Source organism: Alosa sapidissima, chromosome 3 (genome assembly GCF_018492685.1).
Source record: "Alosa sapidissima isolate fAloSap1 chromosome 3, fAloSap1.pri, whole genome shotgun sequence".
NCBI lineage: Eukaryota > Metazoa > Chordata > Actinopteri > Clupeiformes > Clupeidae > Alosa > Alosa sapidissima.
The window spans coordinates 21,555,825-21,579,972 of record NC_055959.1 but is presented as its reverse complement, the minus strand read 5'-3'; the positions used below and the strand labels follow the sequence as shown (position 1 = coordinate 21,579,972).

At 45.5% G+C, this 24,148-nt stretch overlaps 1 protein-coding gene across 1 annotated transcript; it reads right to left on the bottom strand.

The window, feature by feature from the left end:
* Positions 1 to 770: 770 nt before the first annotated feature.
* On the bottom strand, positions 771 to 12,959 carry LOC121704839 (hepatic leukemia factor-like). The gene is made up of 4 exons (XM_042085346.1): positions 12,613 to 12,959; positions 11,344 to 11,712; positions 4,987 to 5,201; positions 771 to 4,233 (listed from the first exon to the last, which is right to left on the bottom strand). Exons 1-4 carry the CDS (start codon positions 12,737 to 12,739, stop codon positions 4,018 to 4,020), a joined length of 927 nt encoding a protein of 308 aa, XP_041941280.1. The 5' UTR covers positions 12,740 to 12,959; the 3' UTR covers positions 771 to 4,017.
* Positions 12,960 to 24,148: the final 11,189 nt, after the last annotated feature.

Sequence of the window (24,148 nt, the reverse complement as noted above, 5' to 3'; positions counted from 1 at the left end):
GTATGGATGGAATGACATATATAACCCCCACGTGACCATTCATTCATTTGTTCATTTATTCATTCATTTATTTATTCATTCATTCACAGATGTTTTAAGCCCATAGGCTCTTTGTCGGACATCTCCAGCGTGAGGTTTATTCTGTAGTCCATACCACCATGCTCCTCCCTTAGATTCCACGCAATATGTCCTACCTGAGATTAAGCCAATCAAAGCTGTGAGTGTAGGGCTGCCTGCAACTATATTCTATAAGAGGCTGAGCTTATTGAGCACTGAATGTCAATAATACTTTATAGACGCTGTTTATAGTCCTAAACAAGTAAGCTAGCTCTCTTAAAGCTCTACCCTATATGCTGGACTGCTTTACTGCTGCTTTTGATTGCGCATGGAAATTCCCCCAATTTGATAACCATTTCTATCCCCAAAGTTGCATACTCCTACTTACCTGCACACCTATGTTTTCCATGCAAGGCCTGATGCAAGTGATGAGGTGCCACAAGGCTGTGTGTGTGGGGGACACTATACATTCTGTTCCGTCACACCACAGACCCTTCTGGCTTCATGTGATTAAGCAGATATGTGGTGCAAATCCCAAACTTTATAGGTGGGATGTCATGCAAAGGCAGTAAGAACCTGATGCCAACACAAGGCAGCATTGTGAGACCTTCAGGCATGGCTGCTTGAACACCAATCCCTTTAAATATCTTGGTTATGTAATCTCACCAAGTGAAGTGCCAAAGAAGTTCGAGAAAGAAAACACCAAAGAGAAATAACTGGAAATAGTTTATTCAACACTATATATTACAGAGAGAATGGGAGAGGCTGAGGGCTGAAACTGCATAAATATGCTTATGCCTCCATTCCATGTCACATAAAAGATAGAATACACCTCTAATTTATATTTTACCCTCCTCTGTAAAAACAGTCTTCTTGGTGTTGCCATTAATACAATGGTCATCTACCCATGTCTGTGTCTGTGAATCCTAAAAAATGGATGTATGCTTGTATGGACCAGGGGAGCCCTTGTCTAAAGCTATCCAGGTGGTAGGTTAAATCTGAACAATGCAGAGTGTCTGAGGAACAGCTTGTGAGTTCAAGGCACTGGAATAGACTTATAATCACTATGTTTCATTTTTATGTATTTACCAAGGGTGAGGTAGTGGACTTCATCCATTAAGAGGTAAAAAAGGGGATCGGAGAGAAATCATATTGGCTTTATCCTCTTGACATATAGGAGCCTATAGTGTGCATATGGGATACCGCCCAACAACTTGCGTCTGTGGCAAAACACCAAAACCTTCTGGCCATGGAAACCTAGTCTGTTTGCTTTGAATGACTTTTGGCGGGCACATAGAGAACTAAACCTAAAGCTATACTAACCAATTTCAGCAGTCTCCTCACTCAAGGACAGCAGCCACACAGGTCAATGTATACAACCGCTGACCATTTTTCCAATGAGGAAAAATACTGAGATGTTAAACCTGTTGCCCGTCTGGCATTCCAACCCTTCATCTCTCATAATATATAAATAAAGCTATATACCACCTGCAAAATATGCAACAGACCTCTCACTCTCATTAGTGAGGACAACAGGAATACTGTATAAGACATCTAGTGACATCTAGTGGAGTCATCAGGTATCTGACTCGTGGAAATATGCTGAGTTTCGAACATCTTTGTCGACAGGTGCATTTCTGAAGGAGGATGCAAATAATGGTCATCCTCGTGGCTTTATACACTTTTCTTTTTTATTCTGTGCCAGTGGCGAAACTCGAGCTCTATGGATTACAATTCCAGAGACCACAGGAGGAGCTAAAGGCTACATCCATACAACCAAGGGTACAGGAGTGTCAACAATAATGCCCATATGAATAGGTGCTGGAGTGCCTTGATTCTCTGTACATCTACCATGGCAAAATGTCATATATCAAAACACTGAATCACATATTTTGAATAATGTATATATCATTTATATATATATCATTTATATATATATATATACTTTTTATTTATCTTTTTTATAATATTCTGGATTTGTTGTGCCTTTAAAATATGTAGCCAGTATTGTATAGGAAAAATACTGTACAAAAAGAACAACTTATAGAATAGTTTTATATAAACATTAAATCTCTGATAACCAATATACTTTTATCTGTGCTGTATGTTTTGGTCTGTAGTAAACAAATTAATTGGGTTAACCACAGTATTAGACAACACCATCCAACTTACGCTTTGAAAAAACATCTTTTACATTCAATACATTCATACAGCCATCTTCGAGGAAGGCAAACATATAGCTACAAAAATAAAGAGGAGAAATGAAGAGAACTATGTATAGCTGTGTACTGATTGACAGAACCACTCTCCTTACTCATGCTCTGAAAAAGAAAAACAAATAAAGAACCAAACAAAATGAGTCTGCTCAAAAACAGAAAAAAAGAAAAGTTCACAATTTGCTTCAGGTAGGAGCTCTGAAAATCATGCTGAGTTATTCATTAAACCAATGATGATAATAGTAATAATAATCATAATTACAATAACAACAACAATAGTAATAAGAATGAATATTAATTAACAGCTTAATTTTTTTTTCAAAAGTTCATTGTTTTGTAGGGTAGAGAGATAAGGAAAGCTGATCCAGAGGAAATACCAGGCAGAGGACAAGACTAAAGGGAGTAGAAAGGTCACACTAGATCAGATTGTGACACACGCATTAGTGCAGAGGTTAGCTGGACAGGTCGGGTTCAGGGTTCAGGGTTCAGTCACCAGGGAACGTGGGGGGTCTGGGACTGAGAGGGCCATGGGCGCTCAGCATTTTGGAGGGACAGCTCTTCCCCCCTCTACCGAGGCAAAGCTCATTCACAAGACAAGCAGAGAGAACACACACATGAATGCGCTAATGAGAATGTGGTGGAACACGGAACACGGGAAAGAGGAGAGGTGGTAGCACACAGAACGGTTCTTTAGACAACGCATACTGTGAGGCTGCAGACAACAGGCTAGAATTATTGCTCCATGATGCAGTGATGACATAAAAAATAAAAACACATGAAATGAACCATTACCTATTTTAAAAGTAAAGTCTGTACACTTATGTCACAGTTATGGGGGAAATAGGTAAGTGATAAAATTCAGAACAGAACACATGATAATAAGCGGTCTTGAAAGCTAGCTAGTGTAACGTGGCTGCAGTTACGCACAAAGACAATAGAGGACCGTGGGGGTCATAGGGTGGCGGAGACGCTGCAATACAACACTTATCTCAAAACAAGTTACAAAACATTGACCCTGCTTAGCTACAGCAGGGCCATGGTTAAAACGCCTCACAATCCTCTTTTCCGGAACAGATTCTCAGGACAATGAAACGAAGACAGCAAGACCTGAGTGGAAGGACAAAGAGAGTTGACAGGACGAGGAAGAGGAAAAGGAGGCGGAGGAGGAGGAGAGAATAAATCACTCCAGAAGCTGCTCTTGTGGACTGTAGAAATAAAAAAAAAGAGTGAGACTGAAGAGAATGACAGAGGGCTGTCCTGGACACGCGGTAAGAAACGAGACTCTGGGGGCGGGGAGGTAACCACACAGAGGTTCAGCTCAGCGACCAACAGGTGGCTACATCAAAGGACTAACAATAAAAAGAAAATGAGAAAAATATGAGGGGGGGGGGGATACATCCTGTTTGCAAGTAATATATCTATGTACATGTGTAGGGTGGGATAGAGAGGGGGACTTGGAAGGACAGTGACTGAGGAGGCAAGGAAGAAACAAATGTGTCAACATAAAGAGTACATCAGCTTCTAAAGAAGTGTCCGTTGGACTGTGAAACGTTCTCCTCCTCTCCACACGGGGCAGGCATAGTCCTTGAAAACCCCCTGGGGCTGGTGGTGTGGGTGTGCATGGGGTGCAAGGGGGGTTTTGGGGGGTGAACTGGGTGATGGAGGGGGCCCATGCGTGGTGGAGGGCCGGGCAGGCAGAGGGTGGCGGTGGTAGCAAACGGGGTGGGGTCGGGGGCTGGGCCGCTCACAGGGGGCCGTGTCGGGCCTCGTACTTGGCCAGAACGTTCTTGCAGCGGCCCAGCTCTTTCCGCAGGTCGGCCACCTCCAGGCGCAGTGCGGAGTTCTCCTTCTCCAGGAAACCCGCCCGGATGGCGATCTGGTTCTCCTTCAGCCGCCGGGCGTCACGTGAACGCTTTGCTGCCACGTTGTTCTTCCTGCGCCTCGCCCAGTACCGGTCATCCTGTTTTAGATACAGAGAGAGAGAAGGGTTTACATAACGGAAGAGGACACATGCTGAGAGAATTCATCCATGCATGCTAGCCCAGTGCTTTCAATGCTTTTCTTCACTGTAAACTCAAACAAACACTCAAGCTTAGCTTTGTAAAAGCCTGGGGGGGGTACAGTATAATGACTCTTATAATTGACTGAGGACTGACAATCTATACTAGGCTATCCACTCTGAGGTAATAACTTAAGTGGCCTGGCCAGTGTCCTAACCTGACCTAACGAATGGGTTCCAGCGTCACATGACTGACAATCCTATAAAAATCTCCCCAAACCAAGTCTAAGGGCAGTGAGCCAGAGTGTTAAGATGGGTGCAACAGTGTCTAATTTTGCCTCTCTGAATGGTAAACATATTCCAGTTGTCCCTGTAGAGGTCTGAGCTCATGAGAAGGATTTGTTGTGGAAATAAAAAACTATTTTGGGATGTGTTCTAAAAATGTAACTTGTTCACTTGAAGTGCACACTCTGAAAATGTTCTAGCTTCTGCCCTCACCGTCTACACAGCCCATTCTCTCCTTGTGTTGAGCCTGCGCCAGTGAGCTAATTCCACTTCTGCCTCTTAAAAGGTTTTATTCCCTAGCTTCCCTCAATCCTTCCTGCGGAGTTACATAACACTTGGGAGCACTGAATTCAAACCTAGAGCTCAAGAATGGAAAACAAGATGGGGCTGAGCTACGAGGGAGAGAGCTGAACAGTGGCGGCCTCTCACCTTCAGATCCTCGGGAATAAAGACCTTTCTCGCCTTCTTGATCATGGGCTGGGGTTTGAGCTCCTCGGCGGAGAACTTGCGCTTGCGGGGGTCAAACATCTCCTGGCCTGGCACGCTGGACAGAGCCAAGTCTGCTGGGTCGGGCTCGTAGCCCACAGGAACCTGGATGGACTCTGGGTCAATTGGACTGGGTGTATTGCGGGCTGACGGCAGAGCTGGTGGAGAAAGGGAAAACAAGAAGGTTTTAGGTTAAGAAATCTCAAATACTGTAAAACCTTAAGAGTCTTGACTGCTACCCTGCTGCTAGCTACTTATTTCCCTTCCCCAGAATTCACTCCACTGAGCAAAACTCATTCATTAGCTGATTCATTAGCACACTCAGTATAGGGGTGAGATGTTTCAAATTATTGAGATAATTTCCTCAGTATGACATACTAATCAATGAAAGACTAGAATGACAAGTCTTACTGGGATTGGACAATAAATGAATGCTGTTAGTATACTGTACATTAAGTTATGTTTATTCAGTACAGTGACCAGACCAGAGCAGAACCTCTATAAAATGTCCAGAGAACCAGACTATCAACTTCTGTGGACATACTGCAGTTACCCACTCCAACCACCAGAGGGAGAGCAAGTATAAGTCAAGCCACAAACACCTGCCTCTTCCTTATAATCGCATGCACTCTATTCCCTCTCCACGCAAGCTAAGCTATGTGATTATCACCTGAGCCTATGCTTGAGTCAGCTGAGGGAAACAAATATGTTGAAAACTCTGCTGCTTTGTTTTGGAGTTCTTAACGAGTCTTTTCCTGCCGACTTCACCGTCTTCCTCCCATCTCTCGATGGGAGACTGTTACTGTTTTCTTTTTTTCCCCTGTCGTTCTCCCTCCTGGTACCTCATCAGTGGCGGATTAAAGCAAATTAAAGAGCTTAACACAGAAAGGCATTTCATTTGGCAGTGGCCCGGGCTGGAGAGGAGAGGAGAGAGGAGACGTGGTGGATAAACTCCCCAAATACCCACAACCTAAATCGTAGTCATTAGCGCTGGAAGTCATAGCCAGAGCAGATCTACTCTATCTCCTGGAGTATGTTCACACACAATCAAATGTTAATTTTTTTTTAAATACTTTTTTGATCCCGTGAGGGAAATTTGGTCTCTGCATTTAACCCAATCGGTGAATTAGTGAAACACAAACAGCACACAGTGAACACACAGTGAGGTGAAGCACACACTAATCCCGGTGCAGTGACACTCATTGCCTGCTTCAACGGCGGTGCTCGGGGAGCAGTGAGGGGTTAGGTGCCTTGCTCAAGGGCACTTCAGCCGCGGCCCACTGGTCAGGGCTCGAACCGGCAACCCAGAGTGCTAACCAGTGGGCCACGGCTGCCCTAATCACCCTGCATATATGGGGGTGTGCTAGAGAAATGTTGACTAATGGGGTTGGAAATACTTTTATTTAATTTCTGTTCTTGTCTGATCTCTGCATGTTTCTCTACAAGTTGTTGTTGCCATGCTTGGGCTGAAGTTAAGCCTTCATTTCTGTTAACTTCTTTTTCTACAAGTTCCTTAGGAAGTGTTGTGGCCATGATGGGTGTTCTGGCAGAACAAGAGTATGTGTGAATATGTCGTTTCGCATCCATCTCCTTTTTCTTCTGGTTCTGGCACATTACAACTACTTGGGGATTAGTTTGGGCGCGCCCCTCATTGGGTCAGACAACCACCAGTTTACATGACTTTGAATACCAAATACCAACCGGTATTTCAACCACATCATCTACTGAGTGTTTAGGTCAGAAACTGTCTAACCTGGGCAGATAACCCGCCAAGCTCAGCACACCAAACCTGCCACACCGGGGAGGTGACCAACAATCATGCAGACAAGAATGCATGAAATCTTCAGATTGTTTGGTCACCTGACGTCAGAAGTATGGCATGGTGACTCATTGACATGCCCTGATGGGAGTGTGCTAAACTTGGTCTGAGGGACTTAGCGTAAAAAACTCAACACATTTATTCACAGTTGCTTCAAAATTCCTGACCACCATAAAATGGTACAAATATGGTATAAAAAAAAGAGACTCGTTTCAATGGTATACCACTTTGCCTCTGGAGGACTGGCAAACATCCCTGATGACTGAGATGAGACGACCATAGAGGCCAATCGGATTTACACAAATTAAGGATCACTTACTCCTAGCTTGGCTCTTTTCTTTTCCTATTAGTGTGTTGAGACGTTCATCTGGACAGCAATTATGTGAAAACCATCCCAACAAAGCCTTCCCACCCCCCACCTCAGTGGGGTCACTCTCCTCTCCACCGGTCATGCTCTCGCTTGGCCCCCTGTGCTGCTGGCCACGCGCTTGGGTCAGACAATAACAGGCAGACGGGGGCATTTTAATCCTCCGTGAGGTCAGCCTGGCGTGGGCTTGGGGCTTTTCTGCTGGACTGGGAAGGGTGTCTTGTGATGCTGGGGAGGCTCTGACCCAAGCTCTGACCCAAGCTCTGACCCAAGCTTGAATCCAGGCCCCCCTGCTGTCCATCCCTTCCTCCTTAGCTCAGCTCTCCCGGATGCAAGTGTTTCCTCCTCCATCTCCCAAGTCGCTTGGTTAGTCGGTCAACTATGTGGCACTTTGTAAACCCCTCTTGGGCCTGTTTTATAGCATTCTGTCCTTCACGACGCTGGCTTTGTTGCAAACCACCGTATAGATGTGCTTGCCGATTGGCCTTGTGTGATAGCACAGTAATGGGATTAAAGTACCAGGAAAGGATTTGCCATAGCTGGCATATCAGTGCTCTCTGTGGCACGCAAGGACCCACTTCCTCATTCCCTTCCACTTGCCTGATCCTTCCCTCTACAAAAGAAAATCTTAAAAAAATCAAACTCCTCTCTATCCCAGTCAGTCATCCAGGAACATATTCCTTGCTCATTCACACACAGCTCTGTGCTTACTCTGTTCACTCTGCTCATTGTCTCTCAGCAGAAAGCAGAAATCTCTCTTGCTCACTCTCTCTCCCCCTCTCTCTCTCTGTTATTGAGTGCAAAAACTAGTGGAATGTTCTTACTTTGCGAGCAGAGCACAGTTCGCCTGGGGATAGCGCATAACTGCACTACTTGCCAAAACACAAGAGTAGCATGAAGAACATCACCTGCCTGTTGACAAACTAATAGCGTCTAACTGATGATAACAAAAGCGATGATGTGCTGTTTTTTTACCTTTCGGGTCGCCGTAGCACGACCCCCTTATCTGTGTTTGAGAGGCCCACCTTTGGCCTTGTGGCCCCCCACCCTTCTCAAAGCCTCTCAGTATTGCTGTGTTCAGTCAGGAGGAGATATTTGTTCACCCGTCACCATTGAGACCAACATCCACAAGGTGGCCCAGCATGGCAGTTGTACCAAAACTGGTTGATAAACTTTATCTTGTGCTCCAAGTGTGTTTCACGCTCTGACCGCAGAGGACACAAGACCAGCACCACTGACTGACTGACAGAACAACAACTGCATGAGATGGCTGGTGTCTGGAAGTGTCAAAAGGGGTGTGCATGTGTATGTGGTTTTGTGGGTGTGGGTGTGAGTAAATATGAGAGAGAGAAACCATGTGTGTGTGTGTGTGTGTGTGTGTGTGTGTGTGTGTGTGTGTGTGTGTGTGTGTGTGTGTGAGATTAAAAAAAACAAAAACATTGACACGTGACAGCTGCATGGCCCAGGCAATGTGATATCTGCAGGGTACAGCATGTGCTCAGTCAAACAGAGTCTGGCAGTGAAGACTGAACAGGCAAAGCCAGAGATGGAAGGAGGAGCAGCAGTGTGTGACTGAGAGAGAGAGAACGAAAAAGGAATGGAGGGCTGCCAGAGGGGGAGAGAGAGAGAGAGAGAGAGCAAAGTCAAGGAGGGTGGGGGGGGTGAGAGAGGTAACATTCCAGAAAAGAGAGAGAGAGCGAGAGAGTGAGAACCAAAAGGGAGGGGGGACAAGAGAGGCAGCAAGAGAGTGCCAGAGTGAGAGAGAGAGAGGGAGCGTGGAAGAGAGGGAGAGGAAGAGAGCGCGGGAGGGAGGGAGAGGGTGGGGGGAGGCCGGCTCATGCCGTGACTAGCTCTGTTCTGGAGTAAAGCCCTGCGCCGCGCGAGGCTGTGCTGTTCCATTCTGCTCAGCACACGGCGCCTGCATGTGTCCATCACATGGCTGCGCACGCTGCAGGATGAGCCGGCCAGACGCACGTGAGAGGTAATGTGCTCAAGAGAAACGCTGAGAAGAGCACGGAGAGAGGGAGAGAGAGAGAGAAGAGATGAGGGAGAGGGAGGGGGAGAGAGAGAGCAAAAGAGTCTAGACCAAACACAAACACAACACCCTCACATGAGCGTGGGTACACACAGCACGCCCACTCACTGACACGCACCCACGGGAGAGCGAGGAACACAAGTAAATACCGCTGCACATGGAGCCCTCCCTCCAGACCTCATGACCAGCCGTTCTAACCTCAGTACAACACATGGCGGTGTAAACAAATGGGACCCCACACCATAGGATAGCCCATAATATAATATAATATAATATAATATAATATAATATAATATAATATAATATAATATAATGATATGCTTATTAGAGCATATTTATCATTGTCAGTGTTGTGGAGGGACAGCGCATCCATTTAGCAACAATGTACTTTAACTCTACTTTGCTTGTGTCACTTTTTAATTGGTTTTAAAACTAAGGAACAGCACACAGGCCATAGGCCTGGATGGACAATTCTAGAAAGACTCACTAGTCAATAACCACACTAACCAGTCCATTTAAACATGACCACTGCACTTTAAGAACACAGTGATTTGTGGTTTCAACATCAATCTGTTTCACACCAATATAGCTGCCAGTTATTACACCTCTACAACACCTCCTTGGTGTAACGAAAGGGGCATATCATCAAATATGTCACACTAAATGTACTTGATAAGCATTTCCATTGCAACCTGAAAGCTCTGTGGAAGTTCTGGACCCTCATTTTGACATCCTCCTAACAGACAGACTGATTACAGAGAGTAATTATCCCAGTCGTGGCCTTCACTGTCTGCAGGATTCATGAAGATGAATGGTGTATAAAGTCAATGTGTGGGTTCGTCAGCGTGAGTAGCTGGATCAAACGGATTTGTTTTGGATGAGTTCTTCTACTATTGCAACATTCAGCAGACTCAGTCCAATTACAAATACTCATCAAGTGCTACAATCTGGTTAAACATGAAACTGTAAACCTCAAAGCCATTCGAGGAGAACTGTCTGGAGAGGCCAGCCTGCGGTCACAGGTTTTTAGACCAATTATCAGAACTGTTGAGAAGGGCTAAGATAGACATCAGGCTGTTGGTCTGACCCCCCACTGTCTACCAGCATAGCCTAATCCTCCTAATTCTAGAGCTGTTCTTGGACCCAGATAGTTAAGTCAATACACTTTGGGCTGGGAATTGCTATTGTGCTTGCCTTGCAAGTTATGTACATTCTTTTTGGATGCAGTTTGTGTCAGAACAAAAAGAAATTGGATGCCCTACTGACTCACAAATCAAGAGGGAATTGGAAGACCACCTAACGTCGCCTTATCATTAGTAATAACTGATTGAAGACTTATGCACAATATAAATATGTGTACAAACTAGTACACTGAATAAATAATAGCCTTACAGTGTCTTTGGATGGTACATTTACTTTATGATAGTGATATTCTACTCCACATTTCTTATCTTGAGTCCATTCCTACGTGTGGCATTGTAAACTAGCAGAGGCTCTTGAGGTGATTGGATGTCCTATGACCGACTATAAGTACACAGCCCGGCCTTGAGAGTACAGTACACCATGTGTTACACTTTCTCTGGACTTAGCGCTGGACCCACGCCCCACTAGTCCAAAGTCTAACACCTAACTGCTGAGTGTTCTAAGCTGACTAGGTCTCTCTCTCTTTTTCTCTCTCTATCTTTCTTTCTCCCTCCCTCTCTCTCTCTCTCTCTCTCTCTGCTTTTGATTTCTGGCCTTTGAGAGTTTTCATCTGCAGTCAGTGTCTCTGTGATGTCAACAGCCAACAACAGTAATGTCATTACAGAAACATTAATGGCATTAACGGCAGACCAACTGCAGGTAAACGGTGTCACAACAAGGTCATTGTACCAGGATGGGGGTGGGTGCTTCAGCAGGGGGCAAGGCCACATGGCCTTGAACATTCAGTTGACAGTTAACAGCTTCTATGATAAACTTGTTGATCAAGAGTCCAATCTATAGGTGACCAAAGATCAATCGAAGCCAATCAACACCATCAGTTGTGCATATCTAGTGTGTGTGTATGTGTGTGTGTTTATATGTGTTTGCGTTGTCTACCTGATCTTGGCGGGCTCTGCAGGCAGTTCTGGGGCACCAAGCCTTTGTGGACAGCGGGGGCGGCCCGACTGCTGAGATCTACGACGTTGGGGGCGGGGGGGTTGGAAGGGGCTGGTGGCTGGGGCAGAGCCTGCTGCTGTGGTGGTTGAGGAGGCTGCTGCTGCTGCTGGCTTTGGTCACCCTGGCTGTTGGCTGGGATGCCGTTCTCTGAGAGGAACTCCTCCAGATCCATATACTCCAGCTGGAAGTTATCCCCATCGTAGGGCAGGGTCTTGTCCCACAGTGTGGGCCCCAGGAAAGCTGACTGTGGAGCGCCCCCGTTGCTATCCTCCTCCAGCTTCTTCTCTTTCTCTTTCTCCTTCCCAAAGCCTGTGAAAGTGCAACAGCAATTCAGAATGTCATCAGTGATTAGGAAAAGGATGGTAGGACAAATATTATTATTAATTTCCTTAGGCAAAAATATATCTTTTTTTTTTTCATCTAAAAGGAAAGAGTTTGGGCAAATGTCAGTACTTTTTCATGTATGCTGCAGGTGTACAACAAATAGGAAAATAACTAATCCCTGTAAACATATTAATTTGAACAACATGTCAAGAGGATCATACACAAAAAAGCAAAAAACAATTAAACAGGAATGCGTTCACCACCAGGCGCCCTCTATTGGCAACAATAAGCACTCACCTTTCAAAATAATGTGAACTCCTGAATTTCACATTCCAGAGAACTATTGGCATATATTTTAGGATACTTTGTCTCTATAGCATGTTGCAGTGGGTATCTTAGCTATTTAATTATAAATACAATTGTAATTTGTGGTTTCTTCCACTGCCATCTCTTTTACACAGGCCTTTCTTTCTGTCACTTACAAAATCTAAACATCGGCCAACAATAAACATCTCAACTTATCGGATAAATTGATTGTTTACATCATTCAAACAAATAACCTATCCTGCAAGGCATAGCCTACAGTAAAGATAATTTCACTACTTATTTGCGCTAGACAACAATGTCAACAATGTCAAAAACAGAGGAATAGGCTAAATCTTTTCCAGAAACAGCTTTGAGCTTTTTTGATAAAGCTGATGGCATTAGACGTGCATGAAGACGTCGGTGGAAAAATCGAAGACTAGGGTTAAACTAATCTACCGTATGTGACAGCCACAACAAGATCCCATGGCTCAGTAGCCTATTTGGAAAATAATTATTTTAAGGCATGCACGCACGCACAGTCATCAAAACGATTTAGCCCACATTTAAGTTATTGTTTACCTTCATCGTGATGGAACGGCAGTTTCAGAGGATTTTCCAGCAGAGATTTGAGTACGCCATGGGTCGGAGGTAGGAAAGTTGAGTTAATAGGAATAGGTCTGGACATCTTTTCCATATCCCTGGACATGAGGAGAAACTATTTCTCCAAAACAGTGACAAAATAAAATGTATAGGTATTTATCTGCAATCCAACTAATCTCCGTAAATAGAGGTCTGGTGAAGCACGGAAAATAAAAACAATATCCGTGACAGAGACCAAACTGGTGGAGTCCGCGTAGACCGCGACCAGAAGCTCGATGCGGCTAGAGAAACTGGTTCTAGCGCTCAGCCAAAATGGTTCGCCTTTCCATGTGCGGACACTGTCGTCGTTGACGTCAATTCACTAGCAATGCTAATGAACCCTCTGTGCGAATGAGATTGGACGAGGGCGGGCCGTGTAAACTGTTGTTAATGAGCTTTGTATAATATATATTGTTTCACGTCAAATCTTTCTGTTATTATTTTCACCGCAAGAGGGTTATAGCTCTATTTCAAAAGATAAATATAAAATGAAGGCTGCATTTTTTTATTATCCATTTTCTGTAATGAAACAATTATGATTGATGATGATTTTGCATTTGTTGTATGGTAATAATGCGTTAATTAGGCTAATGCATCGTCTCTATGCCATAACTTCAATATGGTCTGCTCTCTGAATTTTAGGCTTCTGCTAGGCTATGGGTTAAAGTGCCATCAGAAACTGAAAATAATCTTAAATCAGGCTAATGTTTTTATTGCCCGCCCGACTGTTGTGGTTGTGGACCGTAAACATAAAAAATAAGCCCTTCTACTCCCTATCAACAAGAGTGTAGGATGGTGTCTTAAATCATCGCGAACCAACGAACGCTTTGAAACTCTATTCGCTTCCATTCCAAGCCAACATTCCTTCCAATCAGACTGGACTACGCTGAGTCTTTGGTGGATACAGCAACTGTCAAGGCTAATGCCATGAAATGCTCACATTAACGCGGTTGAGCTGACCTACTTTCAACCAATAGCAACTAACCTACCAAGCAATAATTCCAGTGTCAGGGATTGTAGCACATTGAACGCCATGTGTGCCAGATCCCCCTTTCACTGTGTCATGGCTAAATTAATCATATCTTTAAAGTATTCCACCAGTGGTCATTGCATGAAACTATTCTATTGTAGCCTAGTCTATGCTATAGCCTTTCACACACACACCACACACACACTCTCTCTCTCTCTCTCTCTCTCTCTCTCTCTCACACACACACACACACACACACACAAATGTACTGCACACAAACAGAGGGAGAGGAAATAAGAGGCAGGCAGGGAGTATGCATGTGTCATGCTTAGTAACTGTGGTTGCCAAAGCAATGCAATGTTGTGGCAAAGCAAAGCAATGCATTGTGGTGAGTGTGAGGTATTTAGGTTTCATTCAGTCTCACAGCTCTGCATCCATTGAGTAGGCCTACAAAGGGCAGCTCCTACAAGATTGGACTGTCCAGTTATAGTCAATGGAAGTCTGAGTTTTTTGGCTATTATGTCAGTTTTGTCACACATTTCATGTAATCAAGTGAAATAAGCTACAATGCTTGAATATTTATTGGTCTGCACCTCTTGGAGGTTTGTGAGGAGCAGATTGGCATGAAGATTCCAGGCACATTCTCATCCGGAAGGCCTCACAGTTCTTATCTTTTCATTATGTTTATGCCCAGAAAGCTTTTTTGGTTATGAGCATTTACAGATCGACTTTGTGACATGATATTTGGGGGCAGCTGTGGCCTACTGGTTAGCGCTTCGGACTTCTAACCGGAGGGTTGCCGGTTCGAACCCTGTCCAGTAGGCACGGCTGAAGTGCCTTTGAGCAAGGCACCTAACCCCTCACTGCTCCCCGAGCGCCGCTGTTGTAGCAGGCAGCTCACTGCGCCGGGATTAGTATGTGCTTCACCTCACTGTGTGCTGAGTGTGTTTCACTAATTCACGGATTGGGATAAATGCAGAGACCAAATTTCCCCTCACGGGATCAAAAGAGTATATATACTTATTGTATATAATAAGAGGGTGCCAACCTCAATGACTACGAAAACAAGAAAGGAAAAACAACCCGAGGGCCCTCCGAGAGGCGGGGCGGAAGATGGGCCCACCAGGACGGATCACACGGTACCAAACGAAACGGATAACGGCAACGAGAAGTTCCTCCGGATGTGCAGTTGCGGGTGGCAGAAAGTGACTTCACTTAGAGGCTTGCGTATCCATCAAGGACGGACAAAGTGCAGCAGCCAGCCTAGACAACTCAATCGCACTGCTTCGGCAGGTCAGACGAAAGGGACCCAATGCCAGGTAGAAAACCATAGTGCGGAAGGACCCAGCAGTGCAGGAAGGGCGGCAGCAGAGGAGAGTGGGCAAGAGATGGAAGCAGCAAGTCTGGACAGAGGAAACACGGTCTCCACCGCAGCCACACAATCAGGAAGCAGCCCCAAGCCACTAGAACAGCGCGGCAGAATCAAGTGGCCGAAGCCGAAAGAACGGAAGGTGTGGACCAATCTGGACAGAGACCTGAGTGGCATCCTGGAAAATGCCCTGCGAGGCAGAGTGGAGGACAAGCTAAGGGTATTCAGCAACATCTGCTTCCAGAAATGCAAGGACAGGTTTGGAGAAGGCATAGTGAAGAGAACCTTAGTCCCAGCCCAGAAAGGATGGAGAGAGAAACACATTGAGGAGCTCCAATGCAACAGGCGCCAGCTACGGAAAAGGTGGAGGAAAGCAACACCAGAGGAAAGGACAGGTCTCAAGCTCCTGTGGGATGACCTGCAACAGAGGCTCGCAAAGCTTCGCCGTGCACACCGTATCAGGAGGCGTAGGAAGAGAGAGGAGAAGGAGAGGAAAGCCTTTTTCAAAGACCCCTTCAGGTATGCCAGACAGCTGCTTGATGAGAAGCGAAGTGGCAAGCTGGATATTTCCAAAGATGATCTGGAAAGGTATGCAAGGAACCACTACGCCGATGCAGCCAGAGAGACACCACTGGGCTCCCCAGGCTACATACTAAGAACTTGGCAATATGGTTTGGGAGCAAGGACAAATGCCCTCTATGTGGAACAGCCAACGCAGGACTCCAGCACATCCTGTCCGCTTGCAGAGTGGCACTCTCACAGGGGCGCCTCAGATGGCGCCACAATCAAGTCCTGAGAAAGCTTGCAGAACACCTGGAGACAAACAGAGCAACTGCCAACTGCCAACAGCTCAAACAGCTCAAACAGCCAACTCTCGCGCGTGTCCTTTGTCCGACCAGGAGAGAACCAGCAGAAGCCTAGGAGACCAGGAGAGAACCAGCCTCAAGGGGGCCAGTCAAGATCACTGCTGACTCCTGGAAAGGCGTGGGAGATGCGCGTGGACCTGGACAAGCAGCTCGTCTTTCCCAGTGAGATTGTGGACACAACCCTGAGGCCAGACATTGTCATGTGGTCCACAGCCGCCAAGCGAGTCCTCATAATTGAGCTGACCGTTCCGTGGGAAGAGGGCATACCAGCTGCCCATGAGCTGAAACGGGACAAATACACGGAGCTGGCAATGGAGTGCAAGGAGGCAGGCTGGGCAGCATCCATCCACCCAGTGGAGGTTGGGTGCAGGGGCTTTGTAGGCCGGTCAGTGATGCAGCTCCTCCATGCCACAGGAACATCAGGGGCAAGGCTGCAGCGAGCAGTCAAAGAGCTGGCAGAAGAGGCTGAGAAAGCTAGCTTTTGGTTGTGGGTAAGGAGGAAGGATGGTAGATGGGGTCAGACACCCCAGTAGGGTGAGATGCAGGGAGTGGTAGGGAGACGTCCCTGACAAGCCACTTGCCCCCCCACCTGGAGATGTACTGGCTAGGGGGCGAAACATCGGTGATAGGTGGCACCAGCTGACGACCTTGCATCTGACCCGAAGGGCACCGGAGGAGGTGCGACAGGCATAAGGCCAAGCAGGAAATAGCACCATGAACCTGTATACTGAACTGATACTTATACTTATTGGTTGGTGCTCTGCTTTTTTACTGATTGGTTTAGAGACGGAGTCTCACACGTGGCCCATGTGTGTATCTAGAGTTCATCTCAAGCCTCAAAAGCCATTCCATTCGCTGTCAATTTCCTCACAAATGGAGTTGCTAGAGAAGAAAAAAACAATGCTTTCATTTCCTGCCACTTTCTGTGATAAGTATTCTATGCAGTTTGGATGGCAGATGGAGTAAGAACTTCACTTCATAACTGGAAGTGTAGTTCAATCAGACTGTTCTGAGTTGTGTTCAAAAAGTAAAAGTGAAAAGTACAGTAGCTATACAAAATGTTTTTTGCTATTAGAACCACTATTAAAGATTGACAGCATGTGCTACTGACTTGACAAATGACAAGGGTCATATGTCTACCACCCTCCATCCCACCCGCCCCCATTCAAAAAGGGAGGGATCTCCACTGGCAATGGTGTTGCCCTTCAGTCATTGAGAGTGCATGAGTACACCATGTGACTAGCTGCCTCCAAGAACTTTCTATTTATGTGCATAATAAAAGACAAGAAAACTACTGTCTTTACTAGCCACATAAAGGCCATGCATATTAGAAATTAAAATATTAGTTCAAGTTATCATGTATGGTATTAAACTGCGTTCTACCTATTCAAACACTGCAGATATCCAAAAAATATGCTTAATAATTACACATAGAATACATTTTTTTACTATTGCATTACATAGCTCGTCTACTCTCTCCTCTCTGTAGATTTAATAGCCTTTCTATTCTTTTGGGTTTGTTTTGCAAATACTTGTGAATGCAGAATGCTACCTTTTGGCAGTATTATAACCTAAAGAATCCTACATACACTTATAGGAGAAAAAATAATGTGAGAGCCTATGGCAATGGATAACAATCAAGCAGAAGTCATAGACTGCTTTAGTAGTGTCCCCTTGGCCCCATCATCAGGGTGTTAACTTCCTGTGAAACCACAACTGGAACAGCTTGAGAACAAAACACTTGTGGAACATTCCTCAAGCCATTCATAGTCTTAAATGTGAGACATTGAAAAGCACACAGAAGAATGCTGTCTTGGCTGCATGGGGTCAAATGGAAAGATTCCTGAGCTGGAATTTTAAAATAGATGCAGCGTCCTGATGAGTAACTTTGAGAAGGGGTCTACCATAGCTTGTGCCTGAGATGGCATGCAAAAATACTTAATGATGTACTCACGTGGCAGCCCATGCAGTTAGTTAGAACAGGGTTGAGGGTTTCATTCCTATTCACACCTGTTGAGACACTGACCTATTTTGTTGTGAAATATTACCATATTTCAGTTTTGCTTCCAGGGAAAAAGTAGCGTAGAAAAAATACTAGTTTTTGCCAAGTTATGCCATCTGCCAATTTGAAATGAATGGCATTACATTTCTGTATACATGGCCAGGCAGGTGTCGTCTTCCAGGCAGTGCTGCATAGAAGGCAGTAGGGTTAGGCAAGGGTTAGGGTTAAGGTTGGGTGCCTTGAAGTCACTGGTGGGGGCTTAAAACACCATCGAGCGGTCAGGCACTATTCTCTCTTGCATTGTGCACCGTAAGCAGTTAATTATTTAGAAGAACAAAACAAACAATATAAAATGATATAAAATTCAAATAATACACAACTAATTGCCTGCCCTTTTTGTATTTTTGCTTATAGTGCTTGTGTGTGAAGAATGAATCAATGAGTCCCATTACACCTCAGGCTGCCCTTGCAACAACGACGGTGACCATTTCTCTTCTCTTCTGGCCTGTCTTTCATAATCATAATTACCCTGGATAGGTGGACATCCTCCCTCTCTGTACTTAATAGGACTCTTTCATGTCCGGGATGATATAAGACAAGCATGGTGAATCAGGACACCTCTGTGTAAGTGGTAGCCATCTGAACAACATGTGAGTTTGCTTTAAGGTCAACCTGAGTTTGCTTTAAGGCCACAGGTATTAAACAACTATTTACAGCCATATTGAAACTGGTCTATTTAACAATTTAAACAGGCAAATGTTTTTTTTTTAAATTACTTTCTAAATGCAATGTTACATTCATATTCATATAATCTTGTTATGAAGATGATCCTTTCTTCATAATCCTACTAATAATTCATACTTAATACACACAAAAATACTATAGTTACAATTCATACACATTGCCTTCCTCAACAGTCAAAAGACTCAGCTGGCTTTCTGTTTGATTTGGGGTTATCCTTTGTTTTATCATCCAGCAAAATCAGTATTTTATGGGGTAAGCTGGCCTCACCCCCTACCATATTCCATCCGCCATCCTCACCCACCCCATCTCTCTCACGCACACATCCTCCCCTCTCACCCCTCCCTCACCCTCACTCCCGCCCTGACTGCAGGGCATGTTTTGTGCTGAGTGATGTGCTGAGGCTTTGATGACTCGTCGCTGGTGAGAATGGGTCACATTGGCGTTCTGTTTGCCCACGTGGCATGGGGGTATCTCTTGGGGGATGGGGGATGCTGACAGAGATGTGTGTGTGTGTGTGTTTGTGTGTGCGTGGACATCTGTGTGTATACGCGGCACACGCCACACTCAAATAAAGGCGCATCGTCATCCTGGCATGGAGTAGAGGCTCCTGTCCAAAACAAGAGCACCCAGCCTGGCTCCTCACAGCCCCCACCCCACAGACCTGAGTCACATGCCCCCCACGCTTGCAGACATGCTTAATACCACATGCTTTCCCTCCCGCCTCCCCATCTCTTCCTCTAGCCCTCCTCTCCTACATTGCTTATTTCTGTTTTGTTTAAAGTACCCCCCCCCCCCCTCTTTTCCCCTCTGTGTCTTACCCATGCTCTGTTTCTTCCCCATACTCCCTGTACTATCACTGGCGTCTATGCCCTGCCATCTGTCACTCTGTGATGATGACGGAGAAAGACAGCGTCCGTTGGAATAAAGGGGATAGAGATCGCACATACATTTAACAAACAGGGAGAAAGGGCCTCCAGTGGATGTCTTTCTCCATTTTTCCTTTCCCCTTTCTCTGTCTTCCCCCTTTTTTTTCTCTTTTCCTCTCTCTCATGGAGCACCCGTCATGGTTTTCCATGACACAGATTGGCAGGCCTGACCACCACTTCATGAAAAGCCCACTGTCCTTCCTCTCCTTCCATGACATAGTCAGCTGACAAAAGGCCAAGGTGCCCACAGTGACTGGGTAGGAAAATATTGGCAGCCTCAAAAACCTACCAGGAAAACTCTGCCAAGGCCTACTGCGTTTTGAAGCTTGTCTTTGGCGCTCGATGGTGTTTTATGCCCTGCGCTGCGACCGTTGACTTTAAGGCACCTAACCCTAACCTTAACCGTAACCCTAACCTAACCCCAGTGCCTTCCATGCGTACTGGGCGACATATGTGTGTATGTGTATGTGTGTGTGTGTAGGCTTTCCACCAAGTACTCCCCTGTTGCTTTGCACTATAACAAACGGCTACTGCACACTCTGCAGACCTCAGAGCGTGTGGCCAACTAGTTGGTTAGAAAAGGAAACAATGCTGCAAACTGTGTACATCTACTGTATGAAATAAATAAGTGAAATAATATTGTGAAAACTGTGAATACAGTAAATGTTCCTATTTGCCTAAAGAGGGACATTCTGTCCTGCTCCAATCTCCTTCCCATCTCATGTAGCAATCTGCCAGCTGGATTTAGATAAGGCCTCTGGGGCTGGGCTGAGAATGGCTCTGTGGAAAACACAGGTGCCTGTCTGGAGCAAGTGCTGAAAGGCCCTGGAGACGCATGGACTTGGTCACGTATGAGGCTGTTTGTTGTTTACGTGTTGTGTATGTGTTTGTGTTTGTTGTTTATGTCTTGTGTGTGGTATTTGTAGGTGCCCTATTACACTGATGTGTTCACCATGTTCACGACTGCAGTTTGTGCCACGTAAGGGTAAAATTACTGGCCAATTCGGCGTGTGGGATGTATGTGTATGTGTGTTTCAATGTGGAATCAAGATCAGAGCCCACCCTGTGGACGCTATTAGGGGTCACAACACTGGTGTAAATGATGTCCATGTAGGGTATACTAAAAGCAATAGAGAGTGTGGAAATACATCAGTGTGTTCGGTGGAATACATGGGGGATACCTCCTGCATACTGTAAGTCATGGGTAAGGTGATTTCATAGCCTTTGTCATCAGGGCAGACACATAGTATTTCATTTGAATACTCTAGATACTCTTTTGTAACTGCAATTTTGCACAGCTTCAATTAGATAGAAAGCAAATATTGCATACTATACATTAGCATACTACTCATACACTGTTCAATGTTAAAGTAACTGCCACGTAAGCAGCTGGGTGAATGTCGCAGCTTTAAACTTCAGGTTCCACTTTCAGTGGCCTGGGCACAGTACACATACGGGGCAATAAGCCCCATCATTGATTAGTGGAAAATACTTACTAATGATATGAGGGGGAAGTGGGATGCTGCACCCACAGAGCTGGTGTAGTTCTGATTGGGTCGTATGACTGGAGGAATGGCCTTGGACATTGTAAAGAGGGGGATGAATGGGTGAAGAGGTGGACAAGATGAAGAGGAGAAGTGGAGAGAAAAGAGGAAGAGAAAAGAGACATGCTGCCCGGCTTGTCTGCCTCAGTCACGGAAGCCTGCTGGAGCGCAGCCAAGAGCTGTGCTCGGTCACCAGAGCGAAAGCACACAGACGAACACACACACATCCACCAACCCACACAGATACACCACACACCTCGTTCAAAATTTACTCAACTTATGTTTATTGCAGGTGCACTGCTGTTCCATCAAACCCCCCTACTACCCAAAATACAAAACAAACACAGAGACATGCACGCACCCACACACACAGTAACAAAATTGAGCAATTGAGAGATGCTTAAAGTACGCCTTTGTACAGTAGCAGTTTTTTTTCAGTAACTCCTCATATTGATGTAAATTCACCTTTGCCACAGTGAAACTCACCCACCACCCACCAACTAAGGCAAGTCTATGGTTGGTCTGACCTGTCGTTGTGGTTGTGGTAGTGGTAGTGCAGGTGGAAAGTGGGAGTGTGTTTGTATGTGAGTGTGTGTGTGTGTGTGTGTGTGTATGTTTGTGTGTGTGTGTGTGTGTGTGTGTGTGTGTGTGTGACCATGATCCCAGGCTCATGTAATCCCTTGCTGTCCTGGAAACCTCAACTAGCCTCCCTTGAATCAATCGCAGCTCACTGAAGGCGCTCCTCTACGGGAGGACCTGAATAGGACCTTCTCACAAACACCTTACCTTAGCTGTGTGATGGTCAGTGGTGCAGGTAGAACAGCCTAGGTGATGTGACATTACGTCATCTTCTGTGTGTCAGCTTTGAGATATTCACATACTGTATATCACAAGATGTGAAGGACAGGGAGAGTTAGAGATGAAGTTCAACAGACTGAAATCTTACTTTTTGCTTCTTCTTACATTGTTGGCAATGTTAGTATATCAGACAGATCCAGTGTAATGAAAGAGCTCTCTCTTGCACTTTCACATAAAATGCCTGCTCTCTCTCTCTCTCTCTCACACACACACACACACACACACACACACACACACACACACACACACACACACACACACACACACACACACACACACACACACACACACACACGAAGCCAAACAAAAAACCCACACTCCTTAGGCTGTTTCCAAGCAACATCCTCAGGACCAGTTGAATGGAGATCAAAAGAGAATGTTTAGATGTAGCTAATACTGCACAAGCCAAAGAAAACAACCTCTCACTCTTTTCCCTGTCTCTATGGCTACGACTTCATTATTATAGTCTCTCCTTCACTTACCCAGACTACCTATTGGGCTCTTTCTGCCTAAATATGGAGTGAACTGCTCAAGCCATCTGAGGTCAGGTCGTGCAGGTCAGGGTTGTGCACAATTCGAATTGCAATTCTGCTTCCTGTTTGCTACCTCAATTGAAATGCAAGTGAAATTCAAGAATTGAACTGGAATTTAAGAGCCAGTTTCAATTCAATTCTGGAATTCTGCACAAGTCTGGCGCAGGTCCTCTCTCCCTCTGGCTCTTTTTAGAGAATAACACCACGGCAGCAGTAGCTTGGCAGTCCAGTCTGCACCCATGCTCTGCACAGCACACTGTGTTTGGCAGAGGCAGAATGTGTGCCATTTATCAGCGGTGCTGAGAGCCAGAGAGCAAGAGAAAATTATGGGATGTTACCCTGAATTAGAGTTATTGTACATTTAGAATGCAAGGAGTCATAGTAGTCTTCACGGCACAGGCATTCCACAAGAGGAATGACCACATGAGTAGAGGTTGTGACACATTTGCACGAATCTTTGCAAATCAAGTGTGTTCCACACAAGCACAAGCAACTGTTTGCACAAGATGAATCATTAGAACAGTGACAGCGCTTTTTCAACCAGTGACAAAACATTTCATAATGACTGGATCAGACTGAACAACAGTGAAACAAGTCAATGCTAAATAATTGGTGGTGCAACCACCATATCAGTCTTGGCTCCTTTGGCAAAGCATATGCTGCATGGTGCACTGACCACCCGAGCTGAATGAAGGCCAACCATTTCCATGAATGGTGCCTCAATGGAGTTCTGGGACAGGATGACCTCAGTGGGGAGGGACTTAGACACACACACGGACATATGTTGGCCATGTCTCCGAGGGGGCTATGGCAACAAAGCAGCAAGGGCGGTAAGCCGCTAGCAGATGGCGGCTGCAGGTTAAGCTTAGTGCTGTCGCCGTGGCTGTGATTCTGACTGTGGTGACGTCATGTCAGCCCAGGGCCAGGGGCTTCACCCCTCTGTGGAGCCCAGCCGGCACAGGTGACCTTACCCATATGAATGTCATGCACCGTCATCACTGTGTCTCAGGGTTGAACACTGAGGCCCATACAGGAGGGGTTATTCATATACACTCACACAGGCACGTAGACAAAGATAAACAGCGTATTTGTTTTTTTATTATGTTTGTTTTGCAGTGTTGCTGTCAACACAGGCTTTGGTTGTAAATCCTAATTTTGGTTGTGATGTGAGATAGAGATAACCATCAGGGAAGTCATTCTAGTCATGCATATTTAAATAGGAAGTGGTTTTTTTTTTGAGTGATGATTAAAAACCATATCCTGCCAAAGTGGTGAGTGACGACAGCAGGAGTCTGATAATGTCCCCTCTGTTGCACTGTCACCACTGTGCGTGCCTATGCAAGAGCGCTTCTCGCCCAGAAGCCCTTATGACTGCCCACACCATGAATCTATAAATGTGTCCCCTGATGATTTTTCTTTTTCATTTCCACACATCATCTACACACACACACACACACACACACACACACACACACACACACACACACACACAGACACAGACACACACACACACACACACACAGGATACTTTTGTGTCAGAGCGAGATAGGGTTATGTGCTAGAGCAACCAACAGAGCCCACGCCTGCCCCCACAATAGGATGGCTGTCTTCTCTGTCAGGAGGAAAAAGGCTTCACATCCACATATGCATCACACCTTTCTCTC

Coding starts and splice junctions, on each gene's coding strand:
- LOC121704839 (XM_042085346.1), bottom strand. CDS start 12,739: ATGTCCAGGGATATGGAAAAGATGTCCAGACCTATTCCTATTAACTCA. Junction 11,713..12,612: donor GCCGTTCCATCACGATGAAG/GTAAACAATAAC, acceptor GCACTTTCACAG/GCTTTGGGAAGGAGAAAGAG. Junction 4,234..4,986: donor TTATTCCCGAGGATCTGAAG/GTGAGAGGCCGC, acceptor TATCTAAAACAG/GATGACCGGTACTGGGCGAG.